The 25,082-nt window shown below is 47.4% G+C and overlaps 1 protein-coding gene across 2 annotated transcripts in view; it reads right to left on the minus strand.

Moving 5' to 3' along the window:
- Positions 1 to 225: 225 nt before the first annotated feature.
- The window catches only part of CALN1 (calneuron 1), a 135,015-nt gene continuing 110,158 nt past the window's right edge, over positions 226 to 25,082 (minus strand). For both annotated transcript variants that reach the window (XM_075113137.1, XM_075113138.1), the window contains 2 exons: positions 14,281 to 14,434; positions 226 to 7,408 (listed from right to left, as the gene is read on the minus strand). In XM_075113137.1, coding sequence (XP_074969238.1) covers positions 7,281 to 7,408; positions 14,281 to 14,434 — 282 coding nt within the window. In that variant the 3' untranslated portion in view covers positions 226 to 7,280. The remainder of the gene's footprint in view (positions 7,409 to 14,280; positions 14,435 to 25,082) is intronic.

Genomic DNA, 25,082 nt, shown 5'->3' on the forward strand with positions numbered 1-25,082 from the left:
CCAAGGCATCTATTCAGCCAGGAGCTCTTTCTGTAGTAACAGGATTTAAAATATGTAAATCTATTTTCAAAGCAAAATAAAAACCCCAAATGTTCATGTATCCCTCAGAAGGAAGAAAGGGTCTCTGTCCTAATATTTTATGCAAATCTAGCTTTTGCTCTTGTACTTGGGCATGAATAAATATCAATGAGTCCTCCAAAATGAGGAAAAAAAAGAAACTTCATCCCTCATCAAAAGAAAAAAAACTTTATTTCTATTGCATAAATAATGGTAAAATTAAAATCTTTTTATACAGATTATATATTTACAGTAGTGTTTGGTTAGAGGAAACAGCCGATACATATGGCATTCGGTTTTCCTTTATACACGTCTTTATACACTTGGGTAACTTGCAGTAACATAGGATTTGTTTAAGTTGCATGCCAAGTTAATTTATATTAGTATTTACAGTATTTTGTACAAAGGTTTTTTTTGTTTTTGTTTTTTACCATTATGCTGCTGACTTTGTGAGTTGTCGTCTTTAATTGAAATGCCATGTCTCTTGTTAACAAGCAAAAAATGGTCAGTTTAGCAATGAACTTGAAAATGGCTTGAAAAGAGTGAGGGGTGAAATGATGACAAAAAGGAGATGCACGTATTAGTGAAGAACTTCCTAGAGATGAATCAGGAGGCATTGATTACTTAGAACCTAGTATGGATTAAATGGCATCAGGATGGATTCTGGGCTTATTCCAGTTTAAGTCAATTAACTCTAATGAGTTACTTCTGATTTACCCTGGAGTCCGTGAAGAACTTAATATCTCTTCCACCCACCATCCCAATTAAAATCTGAGAGAACAAGAGCTGCTGCATGAAGCTGAAATAACTTTGGCTCCCCTGAAAGAGGTGGTAGGAAACGTAATACGGTCTCGGGTTGGTGCAATATGACTACAGAGGCATGTACTGGAAGATTGATGTCAAATGCAACCCCAGGGGCCTGATGCTGCAAACACATCAGCTGTATGGTTTGGGTTTACCAGGACTGCTTACTAGAGAGACAAGACATGCTTGAGTGCTGGTAGGGCCAGAGAGGTGGCTACTAGAGCAAGCTCAACAGCTTCAAATGGGTTGCTCAAATGTCTACTTGTTGGCTGATGAAGACAGAAGACCAGCTGATAAAAGAAAGTTGTAATATGGATCTCACCTAAGGCATTGTAAAAATAGCAGGGTTTGAAGCTGCTTATGACGCTGGCAAAGACTGGCCATGAACATCTGTAGAAAGTAATTATTTGGAAAATGGCAATTTAAGTTAGAAATGCTCTTCAAGGCTACAAAGTATTTTGGTCTGTCTTGACAAAATATTAAAAAAAAAAAATCCCCTATGGTATTTTCATCCTCAAATTGTGAATTACTGATCTTAAGATCCAGATTATTTCCTTTGTCTCCTTTCTCCCTCTTCTCCTTGCTTCTGAGGCCAAACTTCTTTCCTAGTGAAGATGCCAAAGTGAAGCAGTTTTTCAGACTTTTGCCACTAGAGAGGACAGAGTGGAGTCCAATTCCAATTAAAATGTTGTCACATTTTCTGTCCATCTTGCTCTTGGTGAGGCTTCTACAGTTCCTAGAGCTGCCTAAAATGTCCTACTTGAACCAGAGTAAAACAAGATCCAGTCCTGACAACAACGAACAATATATGGAGATGAAAATGTTGTGAGCCTTTTCCTTTTCTGTATTAAATTCTTGGGAAAGTAACAGGTTTTAAGTGATGCCAGGGAAATATAATTGCACTGTCAGAACACAGTACAGTAAAATAATAGATTGAAAACCAGCAAGTTCGGTACGTCTTCTTCTGTGGAATGTAAGCATGATTCAGAGCCAAGAAAAAAGATACTTCATCAGATTTTCATTTTAGAAGAGTTGGTTTTTCTTCTTTCAAATAATCATCCATAAAGCAGAAACTAAATAATTTATTACACAGTTGGATAAAATAGGGAACTTCATTCTTAGTGATCTTAATGTATTCCTCCTACTGCTTCTGTCCTTGCAGATCTAAGTCTGAGTCGGGACTGTGCACCTCTTGCTTTTGTGTGATGACAGCCCTTTGCAGTGCTGCTTGCTCCATGCACGTGCTTGCAGTGTAGGGGGAGAGAGTCTGTCATGGAAAAAGCAGAGATTCTTCTTGTACCAGGTACCTTGCAAAGCAATGTGTCACCTCGAGCAGAGCCAGCACTGGTCCCTGGATGGCCATCACAGTCCTCTGGGTGTCCCAGGAGATGTTTTGGCCTTCTGCAGCAGGCAGAAAGATGCAGCGTGGTTTTGTGAAATAATATTCCTGTGCTTGCCATGGAAAAAAGTGTTTGCCAGTAGGTACTTTGCTCATCCAGGTCTGTCAGACTTCAGCCATCCAGCGGAGCATCCTTGGGAATGCTTCCTATCTTTTCTTGATTTGCTTGCTTGCTATTCTATTTCTTATGGGAGAAGGACCAAAAAAAAAACCCCATTTGGGTTTGGGCCCATTGGCCCCAACTTACAAAGATATGTATGTATCTTTTCTTTTACAAAGTTGCCAGAAGTCTCCCAAAATCAACCAACATCCAGCCCTACCAATGCACCATATCCAACATATGAGCTCCCAATAACCACTGAATAGGCCTTATGAAACCTCTCCACCAGATGATACCCAAATATTCAGCTCTAGCTCACCTGGGAGCAGAGGCAGGTGCTGGGTCTCCTACCACCTCCCACCCTTCTGCTCACAGATGACCCTTGTCCTGGGGTTCTGTGAGCACCTTCACCAGGACAGGGTGTCTGCTAACAGTAACTGGCATATTTGTGGGTACCCATTAAACATGAAAAATAATTACTTTTGCTTTTCAACTCTCTTTTATCCTGTATGGCCTCCAACAGCATGAGGACCAACCGCCCACTAACAAAAACCAATTTTTCCCAGTTTCCCACGCAATTTAATTCTTTAAATTTCTGTTGATATTGCTTCAATTAGAAATTACTGCTCAGTGGTGGACTCATCAAGTGGGTCAGGCCCCACTGAAGTCCTTAGGTGGCACAGCCTGTCGTGGGCAGGAGCTTGTGCCCCAGAGCCACTGCCACCAACACGGTGCACTTGTGCTGCCTGGTGACTCCTCAGCTGTGATTTTCTTCACAGATAACCTTATGGTATGGCTTTGGACCTGACAGGTAAGCAATGTTCTTCCAGCAGTTTTTGCTGGAATTAATTTCCCTATGGCTTCCAAAGTATTTCAGCATGCCACGTGCCTGCCATTCCCTCCATTGGCTTCTCCAGGAGCAGAAAATCAGGATTTGCCTTCGAAGTTAAAGCCAATGGTTAAAGTCATAGTCAATGGTTATCAGTGATGCAGCCCAGTGCTCTGTGGGAGCAGTAACCCAAGTCCTTCCTACCAGAGGTCGATCCCTACATGAAGGACCTGCCCAAAGTGTCCTGAACAAGGACAGGACAGCCTGTGTTGAGCACTGCTTACGCTGCCCTGATTTCATTTGCTCCCAAACCAAACCAAAGCTTCTCTCAAGCTAAAATAATCATGTCCATCTCAAAGCCTTCCCTGCATGTCAATCTGTTTAATTGCACACAATTTTGTGGCTAAGCCAGCAGAGTTGTCTTTGGGGTCCTCACAATTTTGCTAATAATTTGCTAATTCAAGAGCTGAAATGCTGTCCTGGGCTGCTGGGAGCTGTTTGTCCATCCTTGGTTTGGCTGGGAGCGTGTCTGCAATTGCTGCGCGTTGCTCCGACACGGTGGCACACATGTCACGAACAGCGAGGGTTGCCATAGCAATATCCTTTTCGTACAGAATTGCAGTGCTGAAAAGACACTTAAATTCTCATGTAACTGGCAAGAGCATAAGTTTAGTGCTTTTTCTGACAGCTCTACCTAGCACTGCTGCAGTCTGGGCATTTTTTAAAGTATGTTAATTAACACTTAAATAGGTTTTTTTTTCTTGAAGTATGGGGTGTGGGGTTTTTTTTTATTTTTATTTCTTTCATTCTTCTACTTTCTTCCCCCTAAGATTTTGCCATCAGGTTCCAATCAAAATTTTACTGCTCTATTTTTACCTACTGTCTGTAAAAGCAACAAACCCCCCCTTTTTTTGACTTGTTGTGTGGAAGGAAAAAAAAAAGCTAAATGGATGTTACATAAATAGGGCCAGGGAGACAGGTAAGAGACACAGGTCCTGTGCTGCTGGCTGGGAAGGCTGGGAAGGTGTTGGTAGAAAGGTTGTGGGGAGAGGAAAGGATGAAATGGCTCGGCCTGCTCCATCCTGCATTGCCACTAGCTACCAGAAGAGCCTGACTGATTAAGGAAGGGATCTCTTCAAGATGGCTTTAGATGGAGAAAGGCCGTTCTAGGAAGGAATAAGAGACCTCTGGCAAGACATGACACTGAGTCGCAATGGATAAATTGGGTTCCCTACAGAAAAAGCAAACCCACTGCCGCCCCCAATCCTGTACCCAGTAAAATCAGTGGGGAGTTTTGCAATGAACTCTACTGACACCAGGCTATGGCTTTTACTGATATATTAAGTACAGGTTTGGTTTTATGAATGGAGCTTCAAGGTGAAGAATTGTATTGAAAAATTACTCTATTTACAAAGGTTTTTATGGAGCATGCATGTAGAAATTATGGAGCCTTCCAGAAGGCTTAAAGGAATGCAAAAGATCACCTTGCCCGTAAGGTAGCTGTTATAATTGAAGTCTGCCTGGTATTAGCTGTCAAGTGAGAACAATGCGGAGAAATGCCTGGTCTATGTGTTTTAGCTTGTGTTTCTGGGCTCAGCAAAGAGGCACCACTCTGCCCCATGGTTCTGCTGTTGCTGAGCAGGGCTCATGGGTTGGTTTCCACCTCTCCTCTCCATCTCCATCTGCCCCTGCTGCCCGTGTTCATTCCCACACAGTCCCGGGGGAAAAAAAAAGTATTACTCAGTGGCAAGTGATATTTAGACTCTTTTTTTCTGCCATTGCCACATTTTCACATGGCCCTGATACCTAAAAATGTGGATGACAGTTTCCTTAAAATAATCTCAGCGCTCATTATCTGTAATGTCCACTGCAGCAAGAGCTGGGAGCGTGCCTTGGCTCCCCAGCGGTGTGAATCTCACACTCAGAGCCTGCCTGAGATTTTTCTACCGTTGGTTTGAAGTCTGCTGCTGCCCTATAGCAAACATAAATCTCTCCATCTTCTGGGAGAGACAGCAATTTTTTGCGGAATATTTTGCGGTTGACCTCTATTAGTCACAGCAGAACAGAAATACAGTGTGTATTTGTGAAAGGCAGAAAAAAGTAACTCAGCTGCTCTGGAAAAGATGGCTGTTGTCTTTGATGATGGAGGGGAGGCACCAGGCAAATGGCAATGATGTGGAGGTGGGCGACTGAGACACAAACATAAAGGCAAAATCCAAAGCGGTGACATGAGTTTAAAGGGGTGATGGGAGACGGAAAAATGAGAAGCAGATTTTTTAAATTAGGCTACTAAAAAATACAGGTTAAATGTTATCAGTTGAACTTGTAATCAAAGAAAGACCTGAAACGAGTCTTTGGGACACATCCAGGCTTAGGTTGATGGCTGCTGTGTAGGATGAGGGAAGCCTGTGGTTTGCAATCCCTTGGGGAGCCATCCTGCTCCCCTCTCATGACATAGGAAACACTCATCTACATTTGCAGGAGCAAGGCCTTGCTGTTCCTTGGTGTTTCTGGAACTCGCCCATTCGGCCTCACGAAGCCACCGCAACTCCAATGCCCGGGTGCCTCCGTGGACCTCCCTGGGAGTGCTCCCCACGCTGGCTCCATGAGCACTGGCTGGGAAACTTCTCCCGTGAGGGCGAGGAAACCAGATCTCACCTGGGGTGACACATACGTGCAGAGTTCATCCGCAAGTAAATGCAAGGCTTTGTGTCAAGTTTAAAAGGAAAAATGCTTTCTGATGTAATCCTGGCTCCAGGCTTGCCCAGGCTTTGTGCTTTCCATGGGACATGTTGTGTCTCTAGTCTGCATCGCTCCATCTTCTTGCTGCTCATTAAAATCTCTTCCAGGAAAAATAACTAACACTTGCAAGATCTGAAAATCTGATGCACTACGTAACATATGGCAGTAGGCTCTAGTTTGATTCCTCCTTCTCTCGCTGCAGTCTGCTTTTCAGCTAGTCGCCTTTGGAGCCTGCCCATGGGATGGTGGTGCTGATGGCAGGATGGCTCCTGGGACCAGAGCAGCTGGCTGGTCAAAACCACACACTACCATGTAGGCGAAAATACAACCTCTCCCACGAGAAGGTGTCTGACAGCGAAGTTTCACTTCAGATTACAACCAGGGCACATAAATAAATAAATAAATACAAATTGTGCAGGCAAGGAGAGGGGAGGAAAGCTTTTTCTAAGCTTTCCTCATTATTTTCATCTCAAATAAGGTTATTGAAGACCAATATAGAAGGGCAAAACTACTGGAAAACAAATGTTGTTGAATATGCAGACGGGACCAAATAGAGTGAGTTTTAGTTGGCGCTGGTGGTTGCAGAGTTGGTTGGAAGACTGCACAAATCTCAGAAATGCCCATATGTGAAAATGGGTGGTGCTTCTCAAGCCCTGATTCACAGTTGGGAAAAAATGGCGAATGGACTCATGCTACCCCACAGTCTTGTGCCAAAGGTGGTGTTTACGAAGCAAAAATAGAAATTTTGTATGACGCTGGCAAATTCTCCTCTTTTTTACTCTGAAAATACTGTACAAGGATCTCTAGCTCCCCTCTAATGCCGTAAACGCAAAGGCATGGTCATAAGGGAAAAAGAAGGTGAAGCTGGAGTACATGAAATAAAACAAAGAGAACTTGCTTCTGGCAATGCTACGATCAACTTCCTGGGAATGTGGGCCCAGCGGAGAGCTATGCGGAATAGTCAGTCGGCCCCTAGATTAAAAGGCAGCCCCGCTGCAGTGAGTCATGAGGCTGCGCTTCCTTAAAACTGCAAAACAGGCTCCTGGATGAAAGTTTCTTCCAAGTTACCATTGCTGTTTTGAAGCAATAATTCGGGACTCCTGTATATTTTTTTTTTATTGCATTAGGAAACAAAACCTTTAAAGCATTAAGACAGCCCTTTTATGTCCCTGCCAAAGGATGTAGTTGATTCACAAGACACATTACGCTGCTGGCCTCAGGCTCCTTGTCGAATGGTGCTTTATCTGCCCGCCTCTGTCTCTTTGCCGTGTGAGAGTCGGTTCGGGGGAAGTTCACCCGGTGGCATGCGCATGCATGGTCAGTTTGGGTCACAGTGTCATGGTGAGAGGCTACTCCATGCCGCTTCGCAGGATCTGGTTGGCTGCAATCAACATCACACTTATAATAAAGGCCATGGCAAATGCGCAGATAAGGCTCTTTCGTACGCAGGTCTGTCTGTTCTGCTTCTGGGCGTGCACTGCAGGGGAGACAGGGGAAAGATGAGATGTTTGGCCAAAGTAATGTTTTTGCTTTCCACCAGGATCAGCTGGGCTCAGAAATCCTCCTTCGCCTCTGATGGTTACCCTGGCATAACCCTCTAGTCCAGACCTCCGAGATCCCCTGCGCCAGGCAAGTCTTACCTGTCCCTGCTGGGACATTTCCACATAATCCACCTTACCTTTCATTGCTTCCAAACCAACATTCCTAATAAACAACCCTCTCATACCGCAGGAAGTCCTTTCTCTGGCGTCTTGGCTTTTAAACCCTTCAAATGCTTGCAGGTGTGTTTTGGTTTATCTGTGTATTTCTTTTAATCTCTTTATTAAGTTCTCTCTAAAGTTCTTTAATATTGGTCTTCTGTGAGTCCCTTAGACTCACCCCAGCCAACTGGGAATGAGCAGACGTTCAAGATGTGCTCCCTGACAACACTTAAAAACTCACTGTGATAGTTCTAATGAATATGCACAGGGCGTTAGTAATTTTTCCAAACTACCTCTAAGTTTTCTGTGCCTAAGCAAAATCAGACTTATTAAGAACCTTTTCAAAGGGATGCTTGCAGAATTATTGTCAAAAGAGGTGAGAGTCATTTCTGGCAGTTAAAATGCAGACAGAGTTGGGATTTTTAGCATTTGACTTATTTTATTTAATTTTAATTATTTTTTTTAAGTACATCAACAAGGATTCATGCTGTGACTTGCTAAATCCGGTTCCCGTCTCGGTCTCAGCCTTCCTACTTATGAATATAAAAACAATATGTGGTACTGGGGTACTGTGATGATTAATCTGTTTGAAAAAGCTTTGAAGGTCTCCTGAGATAATCACAGCAAGCTGGAAGGTCCTCATGCACCGACTGAATAGTTCTGCGCTGCTGCTATGGGCAGTAACGTATGGCCTTGTTTTGGCCTGAGAAGGGAGGTACCCATCGCCTTTTTCTACTGGACAGACTTGGGACGATGGAAGACTTTCAGACAGCTCAGAATTACAATAAACCTAAAATGCCACTAGGGTCCAAGTGCCCATGTTTGGAAAAGTCCAGGAGAATGTTTTTAGAATATATGGAAAAAAACCTTGTTCTGATCCAGGCTTGAACCTTGTCTCAGGGAGAGTGGGGAGCGTTGGATGCTGCATTTGAACACTTGTTTCACCCCCCCCCTTACCTCCTCTGGCCAGGAATTAGCAGTGCCTGTGTCCTAATCTCAGCTCCCATGTGGTCCCCCAGCATCGGCCCAGCGCCGGGGGCACAAGCAGCCCTCACTAGTCAGCTCTTTGAGCCAGAGCACCCAGGGCAGGGAAACACTGCACTACCAGCGCTCCGAGGGACTTGCTATGTTCTGTGCAGAAAGTGAAATTCCCCTGACAGCAGCTGTCCTAAATTACCTGCTTTCTGCTTGCACTGCTCTACTCCTTGATTCCTTCGCTCGCTTTTACAAAGCACATAGAATCAATACTGTGGTGCCTTGGTTTTGTGCATGATGCTCTGGCGCTTTGAAAAGCTTGTTGAATTGAAGCTTTAGTTATTTCTTTATTTCTTTTTCTATTATTTCTGTACTTTGACAACACTCCCAGCCAGCAGACAGAACAGTGACGTGAGCCATCACAGTCAGCGTTGCTGTTCAGTGAGGGGCTCTGATGCCGATTGCAGTGACGGGGAGCAGCAGTCAAAGACTGGCCGAGGCTTTTTGTGGTGGCAACTCTCCTTTTCAAAGGGAGAGAGTAAAACTTGCTCAGTGTTTCTTGCAGAAGTGTTCCTGAATGGAACTATAGTCTTCTGTCATCAAGTGAAAACAGGGTTTTAGAGCAGCAGAATCCAGGTAAGTCATTGTTATTGTTCTTTACCAACTGAAGGTGCACCAAATAACCAAGTAACCTACCGAATGACTTCAGAAGAAAGGGGAAAGTTCTGTGCTGAAATGTAGAGGTGTTGAGACCCACAGAGACCCTCCTGCTGGTTTTTGGGGCTCAGCAGGAATTACTCCAGCGAGAAGATGAGTATTACAGTTCCTCTGCCCCCTCACCATCCACAGGGAGACAAAGAAGGCAAAATTACTGACTTTCTTCACTGTGAACAAGACGATGTGCTGCCCTGTGAATTACCCTCTTAAATATGAAGCCTGTCCCTGGTAACTGGTGAGCGTTTGCCCTCAGTTGTCTCCTTTCTCCAAATTCATAGATCCTTTCCTGAGCATGGCATCTGTGCTTTTTCCTGCTGGCTTCCATAGCTGGCATTGTTGCACTGCTTGGATGCTCAATCTGTTTTGCATTTAGTTGTCAGCAGGAGTTTTTAATACCCATGGGACGTGCAGGAGTCTGGACGTGAGCTGGTTCGTTGAACATGGTCAGAACCTGAAGCTCCTCCGGAGATGCCCCAGCCCCTTCTTAGTGGGGAGAGCAACCCCCAGGCTATCCAATGTAAATGAGATCTCCAGAAGCAAAGGCAAATCGAGACTGGGACATCCTTCATCTTCTCAACATGCAGAGAACGTGCTGGCAAGGAGGACTCACCATGGTGTCACTAGGCAGCAGAGACAGAGCTACTGTTGCTATAACTTCTCCACCAGGACATGGGGTTAATCGGTCCAACCCATTTCAGGGTGCATCAGTCCACTGGCTGTGGCTGCCAGGCTGGTCATGATGCCCACGGTGCGTTTGAGGTGGTCAGGGTAAGTGGTGAGAGCCTTCTCGCTTGCGGAAAAAGGCTTGCTAACATGAATAGCTACAGTGTGTTTATAGTGTCTTCTGTCATAACCCTGCCAAAGGTGAGTGATATTGGCTTTCTCTGGGTAGATGGAGTTATTTTCATTTTAAGGGTTCAGTTTTTCATTCCCAAGCCCTTAGCTGAACAGTGGATGTTCCTAGTGCTTGCCTGGGGTGGGGAGCAGGGAGGGGAGCTGTGGCTGCTCTTGTACACCCAGTTAGCCTGAGTATCGGGGCTGAGGACGAAACACCCGTGGCAGACAGCACCAGTCACCGTAACCAGCTGGCACTCTTGTTTGCCACAAGCCTAATGTCGTGAACATTTGGATAAAGGGAACTGCCAGAGAAATGATTTTTGTACTACAAATTTTTGTTAGTACAATGTCACGGCAAACAGTTGTCATTTTCTTGTGTCGCTTCTCATAAAAACACGCACTCGGCTCTCAGCTTTGTTATCCTGCCCTAAGCATTAATAAAAATTGAAAGAAAGGCTGAAGACATAACTGTGACTCCCTTCTGGTTGTATTCTTTATCGGCAGGTCTGGTGTGGGCTGCTTGTACTGAGGAGTTGGGCATTTTCATTGCTTTTCTCTTCATCAGGAATAAGGCAAATGAAAACCCCTAGAAATGCGTAGGAGGGAAAGTTGTAATGTAAGCCTAGATCTGACATCTTGCAAATGACTCTCATGTTCAGAGTGAACGGAACAAAATCCTGGACTTGTCCGTGACCATAATGTGAATATTGTGTTTGGTTTAAATCCTGTGTGTGGTTCTGTGTGTAGATGAGTGTGGGAGAGAGATAAGGTAAATTGTCCATGTTGATATAGGAAGAATATTACATAGTTGTGAAGACCTTATTATGACAAGAAGCCAAAATAGAAAACTTGTAAGAACAGCAGAAATTTGTACATATTTGTGCCGATGGCGATGTGTCCCGTACAGGGCTCTTTAGCATCTAGCTGGGCTGAGCCAGCCAGCCCCAGGTGTGGAGAAGGGCGATGCCTCTGGCCACAGGATAGAGAAGGGTTTCGGGGCTTCTCTTTGATGGTGAGGTGGCAGTGAGTGGAGATCCCCATTTCAGCAAGGTACTACTGGAAGTATCTATGTCTCTTCCCTTAGGACCCATTCCCAAATCTCAGTGATAACCATCAGGGCTCATCTTGGCTTCATTCCTACCCATAATTAAAGGCATTTCTATGGGGTGGACAAAATGTACATTAAATATAGATGTAAGCCTCTAAGCTAGTCCCTTTAGGCTACCTTTACAGTTAAAAGAAAGAGTTGCTTTTTAAGGTGCAATTCATCCGATCCCAAGGTAGCACCTAAAATAAGCTTGAGGAATTATACCCAAAAAGCATCTCCTTCACTCCACTAATTAAGAAGCAAGTAAAGGGTGGCTGGCTGGCTTACACGGAGACACTTCTGTACAGCCATTTAAAGCTAAGCAGAGATGCTGTCCAACCTTCATGACAGCTCTCCCTCGGTGCCATTCGCCCATGCCATGAGGCCCTATAATTCCTGCTTTTGAGCCCTGTAGGGATCTTAGTCTTTGGGAAATGGAAACACCGGGGCACAAGTAGGGCATTCAGGTAATGTCATGTCCAGCCCAGAGTGCTGCAGGGACAGAGCCTACTCTCAGCCTGCCTTTCCTGGGAGAAAAGCTCATGTCAGAGCTGCCATGGACAAGAACTGTCTCCTTCCTTTGGGACCTGAAGCAAAACTTTGCATCATTGTTGACAGCGTTCAGTTGATCTTTATTCTCTGATGGATTTGTGCGTGTGTGTGTGTGTATTTCTAACAACATCTAAAAAAGGGTCTGTTTTGCTTCTAGGTTCTGCCTAGCACCAGAAATGCCAACATCCCACGAGAAAAGCTGTTCTTGCTGTACTTTTGGAAGCTGGGACTTCCAAAATGAGATGCTGAGCATTTAGGTTTTCGGACCCTTTTTTATTTTTTGGTGACAGGGATAGTTCACCCAAGCACTGAAGCTGAAAGAAGTCTGCATGCCTCTCGCTGTGGTGACAGCTGGCGCATGTCTCCACTGAATCAGCAGGTCAGTGGGGACTAACAACTCCATTCATGTAAGTAAGCAGCTCTTCCTCCCTGCCGCTCTCCAGGAGGAACAAAAAAAAATGTTGCTTGGCTTGATTCGAAGAATGTTGCTGCTTGCCTTCCTCCTGCAGGCTTTTTAAAATTCAGCTGTGCTCTTCTACATCTTTTCTGCAGTATTTAGCAGAGGGTGAGTGTGCTGTATATAGCTTCTGAATCCTATTAATTAGCCAGGCTAAGAGTTGCACTAATATTTTCATCCTTTGCTTTGCTTTAAAGACACTTCAGCGTCTCTGCGTGGTGCCCTTTCAGAGGTTATTTGACCCCTCAGAGTATCAGGATTTCCTCCAAAATGGCCTATATAAACTGGCATTGCTGTGAGTGGGAAAGCGCAGTAGCTCCCCCCAGGTGATGCGCACAAACTCCGAGATTCTCTGTAGGTATCTCCCCGGACTTCTCTGCATTATTTGTGTCTGTTTAGTTGTTCCAACCAGTAATGCTTCAGAGCAGCACATGTTCCTCTAGCCAAGAAAATCCTTCTCCCAAGGTGAATTAAAAAGGGGACTGTTATCTCCATCCATTTGCAGCCCAGACTGGGATCCACCTGGCTGGAGAGCAGCTCTGTAGGAAGGGACCTGCGGGTCCTGGTGGACATGAAGCTCAACATGAGCAAACAGTGGCTGCTGCGGCCAAGAGGCCAACAGGGTGCTGGGCTGCATCCAAAAAGGGCATCGCCAGCAGAGAGAAAGAAGTCATCATCCTGCTCTACTCAGCGCTGGTCAGGCCACACCTGGAGCGCTGTGTGCAGTTCTGGTCCCCGCTGTACAAAAAGGATGTGGCCAGGCTGGAAGGGGCCCAGAGAAGGGCCACCGGGATGATCAGAGGACAGGGAAGCTGCCATACAGGGCTAGGCTGGGAGAGCTGGGTTTGTTCAGCCTTGAGAAAAGGAGGCTCAGAGGAGATCTCATCACCATGTACCAGGACTTAAGGGGCAGCTACAAAGATGAAGACTCCCTTTTTACACACAGTCCCATGGAGAGGACAAGGGGGGATGGACACAAGTTGCCCTTGGGGAGATTCCGATTGGACACAAGAGGGAAGTTTTTCACAGTGAGGCCAGTCACCGTTGGAATAATCTCCCCAGGGAAGGGGTTGGCTCGGCCATGTTGGACACCGTCAAGAGTCGTCTGGGCAGGGTGCTGGGCCATCTTGTCTAGGCTGGGCTCTTCCCAGAAAGGTTGGGCTAGATGATCCCTGAGGTCCCTCCCAACCTGGGATTCCGTGATTCTGTGATTATCTCCATTCAAAGTGCAAAATCCACTGTTAAAGTTGAGGTTGTGTCTGGTCCCAGCTGCTGATCACTTACTCAGTGGTCTTGTGGCACAGCTGAGAGGATGCTGTGTTAAGCAACAGCTGCCGAAGCAACATGTTTCCCTTTCTCTAGCTACCTCTGAGGATTGCTTAGACCTTGATCTTGCAGACACACTCACATGTGTTGAAATGAGCTGTCCCGAGGTGTAGCATATTGCAGCTCTACAGCCATGGTCCCGGCAGCACCAAACAAGAGGTGTGCAGGGCAGCAGGGTGCAGATGCACTGTCTCTGCTTGCTGCTGGTGTTTCAATGCAGAGAGAGGACTCTCCTCAGCTGTCCCCTGTAAGCTCAGAGCAGATGTTTTCTGTTTGTGGAAAGACAACAGAAAACTGGTGGACCCTAACAGAGCAGGACCTAGTGCTGATAAAATCTTTCCATGATAGGCTGAGAGAGATATGTATATTTCTGTAAGGAAATTCAGTCTGTGTTAGACACTGACCTCAGCATGGGCTGCACATCCATCTGCCTGAATCCCACCAGAAGAAGGAAGGCCATAAGGCAAAGCACACACTAGTTCATCCCCTTGCCTGAAACAGGATCAGCTTTACTTAGACCACATGGAAGAAGGCTAATGGCAGCTCTTGATCTCTTTAAATGTGTCATTGCTACTTTCTCTAAAATAACTCCATGCTAACGCCATGCTTGCCCACTGCATGCCATGGATCAGACCGAGTTTTACAGACAAAGCAGGAAGAGAAAAATTGTGCAGAAACACAGAAACTTTCTCTCTTACCTTCAAACTCTGTTTGGCAGTTGCCAGAATTTTCATTTAAACTCTCCTCTTCATTGATAATGATGTTTTCGATGTCCTTCATCGTTAAGTGGTCCCGGAAGGCATGGTAGAGGATGTGTTTCAGCTCTTCCAGTGTTATCCTCTGCATGTCGAACTGTGGGAAGAGAGCCAAGTTAGACTCAGCCACTGGTAACAAGCATAGTACTAGGAGGAAGACAGGCATGTGGGCACGACACAGTTCCCTACTTGTGTTTTTTTTTCAACCTCATTTCAACATCTCAATATAACTTTGCAAATTTTGCTCTTTTGGATTAATTTATCACTAACAGCGTGAATATTGGCAAGGGATGTTGTTAGAGCTCTTGCCAGCTTACTTAATGCTGGTAGGGCAGTACAGGAACACAGCCCTATGTGAGGGATGGTCTTCCAGGCTGGAGATGCAGCAATCCTGGCCATCTCAACAGAGATAAAACCCCAAGAGACTTCTCTGGCAGCTCTTACACCTTGGCACGAGCCACAGCCTTGAACCTGTCCCCTTTTTCCTTCTAATTCTCCAGTTGTGTCTGCGTGGTGAGCACAAGCAGAGAACATTTCCCTCTTAGCTGACTTCTGCTGTAGATCCAGTAGGTAAACGTTCTTACGTACACCAGATATTAGAACAGATGGTTCCTGCAGTATATGTAGAAATGAACGTATTCCAGCAGAGGAACTTTGCACATGTGTAAAGTTTGTGGTATTAATATCAGCTAATGATATAGAAGAGCGAGCATTCATACTGGCTGACTTGCAGTACCAGGTGAGGAGACCATTCTCTCTGAGTCATCTGTGCAGTCAATAAAGAAGGATGGAAATGCTCCGAGTCACCCCGAGTCTCCCCCTGTGCTGCAGACGATCAACCTGTGAACAGCGCCTTGAATTCTCAGGCCTTACAACCCAAAACAGAGGCTTGCCTACAGCAACCAGTGAGCACCAGGACTTGTACACCCTCTTCTAAACTACCCACTTTCGAGAAACCTCAGAAAGGCCAAACAACTCTGGCTTAACGCTGTAGTGGAGGAAAGGCAACGCAAACTTGTGCCTGCTTCTGCAACTGAGAGCGTGTGATCAGATTGCATAGCTGGCGTTTTGGAAATAATGCAGCAAGAAATTCCCCACTCCTTTCCCCCCAGCCTGATAAGGACAGGACAAACCTTATCAGTTCTGAGCTGCTAGGTGTGTTATCTAAGGTCATCGTCCCTGACCACGGCTGCGCACCTCATCACACGGATGCAAAATCATTAATCCTCAAAGTAGTTAACTAAGAAAAATAAATGCACTTTGATTAGATCTGGACTCTGAAATATTTATGTGTCTCTGTGTGTGTATCAGCAGACTTGCACACATACATATATATTTATTCATCTATCCTTAGAAGTGCTGATTTCTACAATTCTATTTATTTGTTTATTTCCCGCAACAATCAAAAACCTGGTGCAGAAAATCTGCAGAAAAGTGGACAGTAGGGGCAAAAGCCAAAGTTCTTGGGTTTGCCCCAGAGGAGTTATCCGAAAAGCAAGTCTGGTGGTTTTGCTGCTGTCCTTGTTCCTCAGGGGTTCTTCATTCATGCTGCGCAGCTAAAAATAGCGAGCACACAATTGTCACCAGTGGCTCCTTGTTGCACAGTTCAAAGCTGGATTGTAAATCCCCCCAGCATTTAGTCACAAATTTCCAGCCTGCTTTGTTGCCCATGAGGAAATCTCGCTGTCCGTATTCTGCTTTCTTTATGGTTAAAAGAGCAAGTAAAATTGAGCAGCTGTGTACTTCACAACCGGCATGATTATAAAAAGCGTTTCTCTTGGCAACTAGAGGTGTGGAAATGGGGATTAATTCAAATGGTTGCCTTTTAGGAGTGTCAGGATGTGTTGTTAGTGGGGGTTCACAGGGTGCCTTGAGGCTGCGCAGGGTTTGCAGCCCTCCCAGTCGTCTTCCTGCAGCGCTGCTAACACACCAGTGCCATGAAGGTAAAATGATTTCTCACCTACCGCCAACCCTGCATTCCTCTGGGGTCTTTGTCCTGGGGAAACTCAAACCTGAACTTGAGCCCCAGCATTTTCCTGATCCACCCATATGCCAAACCTGTAACTTCATCCTAATGGTCACGGCATATAAACAGAAGCAGCCCACCTGCACGTGGTTACCCCATCCCGTCTCATCAGGGTGTGATGTTCTACCTGTGTTGGAGTTTTCTTCCTGTTCTTGGCTCAGGGACAGTTCTTTGAGGCCAATACAAACCTTTTTGCTGTAGTTTATGGGTTGGTTTTTTCCCCTTTCAGGGAACAGTCTTTCTAGAAGCTGTCCAAAACCTGTGTTCACCCATCACCAGATGGATCTCACCCTTGTGGGTGCTTCACAGCCCAGAAGAGTGTCTCTAAGACCTGCTCTTTACTTTTTTTAATATATCTGCAGCGATATGTGAGCCTCCATAAGACTGACATACTGGGAGTGCCCACAGAGTTTACATGGGTAGGGTCCCTGAGGATAAGGGACCTCCACTATGCTGCATGCATCCTGTCCTTGTGGAGAGTAAAAGATGACTGAACGCTTCAGGATCTGCCTCACTATGTCCCAAGATGACTGTGATGGAAGAGCAACATCTCTGGATCAGCCCCCCCATCCCTTCACGTTTGCCTCCAGAATTACAGGTGTGAGAACTCTCCTAAGGACACACCATTGCCTATCTTGACATACATATGCTACTCCTTTCCTCTCGCTCTTAGGAGTCTTTGCCGGTCTCCCTTTTGTACCAGCATTGCCACTAACAGGCTTTTGCAGAGTCTACTGTGATGTTACCTGTGCCTTTGCTTCAAACTACCTGGATACACAACCAAGGTTATCACAGAATCTTAACAATGTGGAAACATTAATGACCTGTGGGTTTTGGGTCTTCCTGTACCAGTTTATCTATCTAGCGGGAAATAATTGTTCTCTTGACAAATATGCATCTGTTGCTGCATCTCCAGCTCCTGCTTTTAAGCTTTAGGCTAATATAGGGAAAAATCATTTTTTTATTGTTCTGTTGTCATTTTGCCTTTTAGGAAGAGGAACCATCTCAGATGGGGTTCAAAATCACCCCATTGGATCATGTAGTGAGTGTTTGGCCTGTTGTCAAGCATATGGTCATTGCTCCTGCTTTGCTCTACGGTGCAGTACTTTCATGCAGGAGGCATGTCCTCCATTCGATATGTATCAGCACAGCAGTTTGCCCAGAATGGGCTCAAGCTTGGTGCAGCCAGAGACAAGACTTAGCGTTGGGCTTCGGTTTCCAGGTAATTTCTTCTATTATCATAGCTCTTCAATGTGGCAGTTTCCCTGGTTCACTTTTCAATTACTCTGGCTTTTTATTGTTGTAATGACAGTAACCAGGGAGCAACTCTTAACTTTTATTAGCTCTGCTGAGAGGAAAACTCTGATTTTTGCAAGCTGAGAACTTTCTATAGGATTTATAATTAGAAATAATCAACGATGCTTCTTCTAAACCAGTGCTCTTGGAAAACAGAATCCCAGAATCCCAGACTGGTGGGGGCTGGGAGGGACCTCTGGAGCTCATCCCGTCCCACCCGCTGCTGGAGCAGGCACCCCCAGAGCAGGGGCACAGGGCCACGTCCAGGCGGGGTGTGAATGTCTCCAGGGAAGGGACCCCACAGCCTCTCTGGGCAGCCTGTGCCCCTGCTCTGGCACCCGCACAGGGAAGGGGTTTTTCTCTCATGTTTAGCTGGAACTTCCCATGTTCCAGCTTGTGCCCGTGGCCCCTTGGCCTGTTGTTGGGCACTATTGAAAAGAGCCCGGCCCCATCGTCCTGACACCCACCCTTTAGGTATTTAAAGGTATTTATGACATCCCCCCTCAGCCTTCTCTTCTCCAGGCTGAACAAACCCAGGTCTCTCAGCCTTTCCTCACAAGGGAGATGCTCCAGTCCCCTGACCACCTTCGTACCTCTCCGCTGGACTTGCTTGAGCAGTTCCATGTCCTTAATTTGGGAGGCCCAGAACTGGACACAACACTCCAAGTGGTCTCACCAGGGCAGAGTAGAGCGGGATGATAACCTCCCTTGATCTGCTGGCCACAATCCTTTTAATGCACCCCAGAATATTGTTGGCCGCCTTGGCCCCAAGGGCCCGGTGCTGGCTCATGATCAACTTGTCCACCAGCGCTCCCAGGTCCTTCCCAGCAGAGCCGCTCTCCAGCAGGTCCCCCCCAGCCTGTGCTGGTGCGGGGGGTTGTTCCTCCCCAGGAGCAGGACCTGGCACTTGCTCTTGTTGAATTCCCTGAGGTTCCCCTGGGCCCAGCTCTCCAGCCTGCCCAGCTCTCGCTGGGTGGCAGCACAGCCCTCTGGTGTATCAACTGCTCCTCCCAGCTTGGTATCGTCAGCGAACTTGCTGAGGTTACACTCTGTGCCATCATCCAGGTCACTGAGGAATATGCTGAACAGGACTGGACCCAGCACAGACCCCTGGGGAACACCACTAGTGACAGGCCTCCATCCAGACTCTGCCCCGTTTATCATGACCCTCTGAGCTCTGTTGTTGAGCCAGTTCTCTGTCCACCTCACTGTCCTCTCATCCAACCCACACTTCCTTAGCTTGCCTGTGAGGATGCGATGGGAGACAGTGTTGAATGCCTTACGGAAGTCAACACAGGCAACACCCACTGCTCTCCCTGTGTTGACCCAGCCAGTCACGCCATCATAGAAGGCCGTCAGTCAGGTTGGTCAATCATGATCTTCCCTTGCTGAATCCATGTTGACTGTTTCTGAAAACCTCCGTGTCCTCTACATGCCTGGAGATGACCTCCAGGATGAACTGCTCCATCACCTTTCTGGGGATGGAGGTGGGGCTGACTGGCCTAGAGTCCCCCAGGTCCTCCTCCTTGCCCTTTTTGAAGATTGGAGTGACATTTGCTGTCAGTCCTCGGGCACCTCTCCTGTCCCCCACGACATTTCAAAGATGATGGAGAGTGGCTCAGCAAGAACACTGGCCAGCTCCCTCAGCACTCGCGGGTGCATCCCATCGGGGCCCATGGATTTGTGAGGATCCAGTTTGCCTAGGTGAGCTCTGACCCAATCCTTCTCAACTGATGGTAAGCCTTCCCTTCCCCCGATTTGTCCTCTCTCCTCTGGGGGCTGAGATGCCTGAGGGCCAGCCTTAGCTGTAAAGACTGAGGCAAAGAAGGCATTCAGTAACTCTGCCTTCTCTGCATCCTGATTCACCAGGGAGCCTTCCCTTGTTCAGCAGCAGGCCCACTGTGTCCCCAGTCTCCCTTTTACTGCCGATGTATTTGAAGAAGCCCTTTTTGTTATCCTTGACATGCCTTGCCAGACTTAGTTCCAAGTAGGCCTTGGCCTTCCTCGTCGCATCTCTGCATACCCTGACAACATTCCTACATTCCTCCCAAGTGGCCAGTCCCTTTTTCCACATACTGTGAACCTCCCTCTTCCATTTGAGTGTCTCTAGAAGCTCTTCGCTCGTCTATGCAGGTCTCCTGGCTCCTCTGCCTGACTTCTTCCTCCTGGGGATGCACCGATCTTGAGCTCAGAGGAAGTGGTCCTTGAATACTGTCCCGGTCTCTTGGACCTCCCTGCCTTCCAAAGCCTTAGCCCATGGGATTCCTTCTAGCAGGTTTTTGAAGAGGCCAAAGTTGGCCATACTCTATAAACAGTGATATAGAAACCGACTGTGCCTAATGCTGAGGCTGAAATGCCCCAATAGATGCAGTGAGTGCCCTGAATGAAACCTGTACTTGTACAGGTATATTTGGCTTCTATGGAGAGCACTGCAGTTTCTGATGGACCTCAGTAACTGTCCCCAGCAGCAACATCTCCTGGAGTTGGAGCCTGTTGTCCCAAGAGACACCTGGAAGGGAAAATGGACCTCATCCAATCCAGCCTGTAGCTTCCTGATTCCTCATTTTAAATTTCCTGCTGGGAATGAAAGCAGAGTACCTACCCCCAATTTTCAAAGAAGTCTCCCTACCCCCAATTTCCAAAATTTGTGGCTGATTGACAGGTGCCATGCCTGCAGAGCACTAGTTTCACTCCTGGCACCTTTTTCAGATCCTTCTGTGTCCTACATGGCATTCTCTCCTTCTGCTCTATGCAGGGAAATGACCCTATAGGAAGAGCTTTCTTCTTTGAAGATTAAATGTTGAAATATTACTTATTATAATTTCCTTTAATATCAGCTCTGCTTTTAAGAAGAGTGGGAGGCTCCTCTCTTGAATCATAAGCTGGCCTCACTGACATGCAGATGGGGTGATGCCAGGCTGGGACCCTGCAGCAATGTGACAGGGGCCACTCTGGTGACCTGCAGTATCTTTTGAAGACACATCAATAAAAATGCTTTTCTCAACAAGAGGCAGGACTGGGTCCTCTGGCAGTGATGAATTTACCTAGGAGGGCACTTGGATACTTACTTTTCCTGAGCCTATTGGGCACAGGGTTCCTATGTAAGCCATCTAAAAAGGACATCTTGGGCCGTTGAAGGCTCCAAGTGGAGACTGAGACAGCAGCAGGAGAACAGGCGTTTGCCTGGTGCTTTTGAAAATCAGGCCTGCAAAACCAAAAGCTACATAGAATTATAGGATCCTTTAGCTTGGAAAGGCCCTTAAGATCATCAAGTCCAACCATTGACCTAACACTGCCAGTTCCACCACTGAACCATGTCCCAAAGCACCATGTCTACGTTTCATACATTTCTTGTTTAGGGCGGCCCTTGATAATCTCTGAATAGTGAGCTAACACCTTTCTTTTGCTCTCTGACCTGTTGCATACCAGGCCACAGGTGTCTTGAATACCTGCAAGGCAAATGCAGACTGGCTTTGCCCACACTTGCAGCTGACTGCCACAACAGGGGATGTGGCGCAAAAATTGCTCGGGCTCTTTGCAGAGCAGCCGGGCTTTATGCTGTGCTAACCACAGTCGTGCTGCATCTGGGCGGCTCTGAGCAGAGGCAGCTCTGTGAGTGCTTGCAGCCGCCTGCGCAGCTGCTGCTTGAGCCACAGGGGCTTTGAGTTCATAAACTACTGATCTGGGACTTTTCCATAGGACCAATGTTTTGTGTTAGCCATATATTAAAGCGCACAGCCCCAGTGTGCTCCACGCAGAACCTAATGTATTCCCATCTCTGCCTGGGGGCTGGATGAATGGCCATTTTGTACTGACTGTACCTCCCAGACAAGCTCAGCTATGGAAATTTTATAATGAGAGGAAAATAGTGTATGCTGAAGAAGCCAGGAGTCTGGAGGGGCAGGGAGACCGTGCAGAAAGGGAGTGAGCTCCTGCAAGCAAAGCTGTGTTTGCAGACGGGATCTGCTGTGCTGTGAAGGCTGAAGGACTCACTGCTCTTGCCTATGAGGCAGCGAGTGCCGGTTCAATCCACAGCACTGTGGCAGGCTCCCGCTGTAAAAGCTCCTGGATGAGCTTTTATACATATATCTTTTTATATATATACATATATATTTATATATATAAGGCTTGTCTTAGTTATATACATATTAAAGTCTAAAGTATGAAATATGTGAGAATGTATGAAATATTCTCTAAATGTTCAGACATACACTCCCTCCAAATCTGAAGGTTTCTCATTGTCTATTTTTCTATCAAAGAAAACATATCACTAAAGGGAGAACATTTGCCAGCCTGAGACCTGGAGCAGCTCTCGTGCCCTGCCCCGGGTCAGCGCGACAAAGCCATTTCACAGCCTGTAACATGCTACTGGTTTTAAAACAGCAATGATTTTTTTTCGGCGTTCCCCCAGATCATGACTACCATTACAGCAAAGCTAATTTCCTCTACCCGCCCCCCCATTGCTGGCCCACACATCCACTGAAGGAGGGGTGGGAGTCCTACAGCGCTGGCAATGAAAGCACAGAAGATGTATTTTGTTCTGCTCTGTACACATGTCCCTGTGGAGGCTGGCTGTCTACGTGGTATAAGCTGAAGATGGAAGGGGTTCCTTTTTTCTTTTCCCCATCGCAACTTCTTTCTGTCCTTCCACCACTTGCTCCATGTCAGTGCGCTTGCGTTTATGGCTCAAGGGTGAAGGATGCAGAGGTCCCGCAGGGCTGCTCCGTGCGCTCTAGCAGGGCCTGAGGCTGTTGTCATGTGCGCACAAGCACTTTTTCTGTCTGGGGACCGCACCCAGCCATCTGTGGGGGTCTCACATCACCCTGCTGCCAGCAGCCTTTTCCCAGCTTGCTGCCTTTCCACGGGGGGAAGGAAGGAGAAGATGGGTCAGTGCAAGGCAAACCATGTGCTTCTCCCTGCATCCAGTGCAATAGTCACCTTCCACCTCCTCCCAGTTTAGCCATGTGCCTCCGCTGCTGGGAAAAGCCTCCTATGAGTGGGCTGAAGTATGATAGTTCTTAGCAAAGACCAGGGAGAGCCACCTGCCCCTTTGTGCTGTCGGCTCCCCTGTAGGTAACATCATTTGGGGTAAGAGAAGTAAACGCCTTCACCCTAAACGGGGGTGGTTGTTGGAGCAGAGAGGACAGTACCTTTCCCTTGGGATGCCCGTTGCAGGCAGGCAGCCTGGCAGTGTAGTCAGGGCGTGCTCTCACCCTGCCAAGGTGAGCTCGGGGCCCTGGGTGTCCTCTCTGCCAAATGGCCACCGTGCAGGGCTGTGTCACCATCCTAGCACACAGGTGGAGAGGGGCTTTTTGGAGGACAGCAAATATAAAAGCAGCTCCCAGCTGCCTCCAACAATCCCCACTAGCCTGTAAGAGGGAGCAGAGCTCCATCCATTGATGGATCATCTCCTCCTCCCAGGAGATGATGTTGCACAACTCTGCTGCTGCAGAATGACGTGGTCCCATCCCGCCATGGGCTGTCGCCCAGGCCTGAGCCCCCAGCTTTCATGGGTGGCAGCAGCCAGCACACCCACCGAGTGTTTCTCCATCCTGCTCTCCTGTCGCTCACAGGGAGCATGAGGCTGTGCTTGGCCCCGTCCGTACAAATGCACTCCCAGTGCCAGGAGCGTGCAGGCTCAAGGAGCCCAGCCCGAACCAGTGCTCCTGTAGGAATAAACTTACATGCCATGGTGGCTGGGGCTGCGTGATACACGTGCCTGCTCGCTCAAGCTGTCTCTGTGTTGGTGGGATGCGCCCCAGGCCACCTTGCCCTGCAGCTACGCTGGCACCCAGCTGCTTGCAACAGCCTCTCTACCCTACCCTGGGTTTAGGGTGGCTGTCATCCAGGTGCTACTTGCTTACACAGTCTTCAGGAACAGCCAGCTTCACCTGATGCTGCACCTGAGTACCCTGCCTGCTGGGGAGTGGGAAGGGGTAACAAGCTCATTTCCATGGTAACAGGCTCGTTTCTGTGCTGGCTAATGGGAGATTGCTCTATTCTTCTCGGCAGCTTTGTCAGCGGGGAATTGTACACACATTGATAAATTAAAATCAGATCTAAGTGCATATTCACAGCATCCCTTAACCCCAAGCACCTGGCCTAAATTTGCATGATGAAATGATGTGGCATTCAAAACTAACCGGGCCTGTGGGTTCCACCCCCTACCACGTGTCCCTCCAGCCACCCCATAGCCCACGTGGGACCACTGCCAGTATGCCCGTAGCTCTGTGAGAGGCACTGACATCTCTAGATAACAAATGGTTCTGTGTATGGGTCAAAACAACCTCCTTTACCAGCTTGTCTGGGTGGAAAAAGACCGTGCTGACCAGTGGTGGACTCTGCAAAAGGGTGTATGGCGTGAGACCATGTAAGCTCTCCCCTGCGTTTCTGCCAGACTGAAACCCAGGACAGGAAAGCCCTGCACTCCCCTCCACTGTGCTTGGGATAAGTGTCACTGGTGCTCGGTCCTCCTCGGGGGCCAGGGTGAAGGACAAGGGGGTCAGGGTGGCCCAGGCTGGTGGTCAGTGCAGGAAACCTATCTGAATGTGCAGACAAGAAGGAGAAAGAATAAATAAAAATGAAGGACAGAACAGATGCTTTGAGAACACAAATGCCCATCAACTCCTTGTTAACCTAGAAGTGTTTTGGAGGCAGTCCTGAGCCTGCGTATGCCAGAGGCAAGAAGCCATCCAACCTGAGGAGGCCACAAAGGCTCACTGTGGGCAAAGTCTGGCAAAGTACAAGCAACGCCGGGATGCCCTCCCCAGCTCCCCACTGGTGAACTGCAGGCTGACACCCCCGCCTGTCCCCCCCCGCCCATCATCCCCATCGCCCCACCTGGAACCGGTGCGCAGCCAGGGACCAGTTCAGGTTTTGACAGCTTGGCATTTTCCAATACGGAAAATAACATTTCATCTTTAGAAAACCCACAACTCAGTCCAACGCTAAACGTAATGAAAAAAATCACCTTTGCCCCACACAGTGGGGATGGAGATGGGTTCCTCACTCCATCCTGGTGCTCGCAGGCTGCACTGATAGCTCTGAGCTGCTGGCTCAGTACCATTTGGTGCACCGGTGTACACTACACAGCCCTTTCCCCAGGCACTTACACCTGAACCACTGGAATAAAGCAACAAAAAATACTGACGATCATTTGCAAAGCTCCTGCAGAGCTGCGCAGCCCAGAACCAGAAACTCCCAGCCAGCCTGAGTGCCCTGCACCCCTCTCTGGCTCTGTCTGGGAAGGTCCCACTTGTCCCTTTGTCCAAATGGTTGGGATGCTTCAAATACCATTTTCTAAATACTGGTGCTGCTACTTCTTATTGCTTTATTGCTTCCTCACCCCTATTGCTATATATTGTTCATTCAGAGAGAGTAAAGCTAAGCTTTTTTTATACTTGTCTTCCTGGCAGGGATGACC

This window comes from Phalacrocorax aristotelis, chromosome 18 (genome assembly GCF_949628215.1).
Source record: "Phalacrocorax aristotelis chromosome 18, bGulAri2.1, whole genome shotgun sequence".
NCBI lineage: Eukaryota > Metazoa > Chordata > Aves > Suliformes > Phalacrocoracidae > Phalacrocorax > Phalacrocorax aristotelis.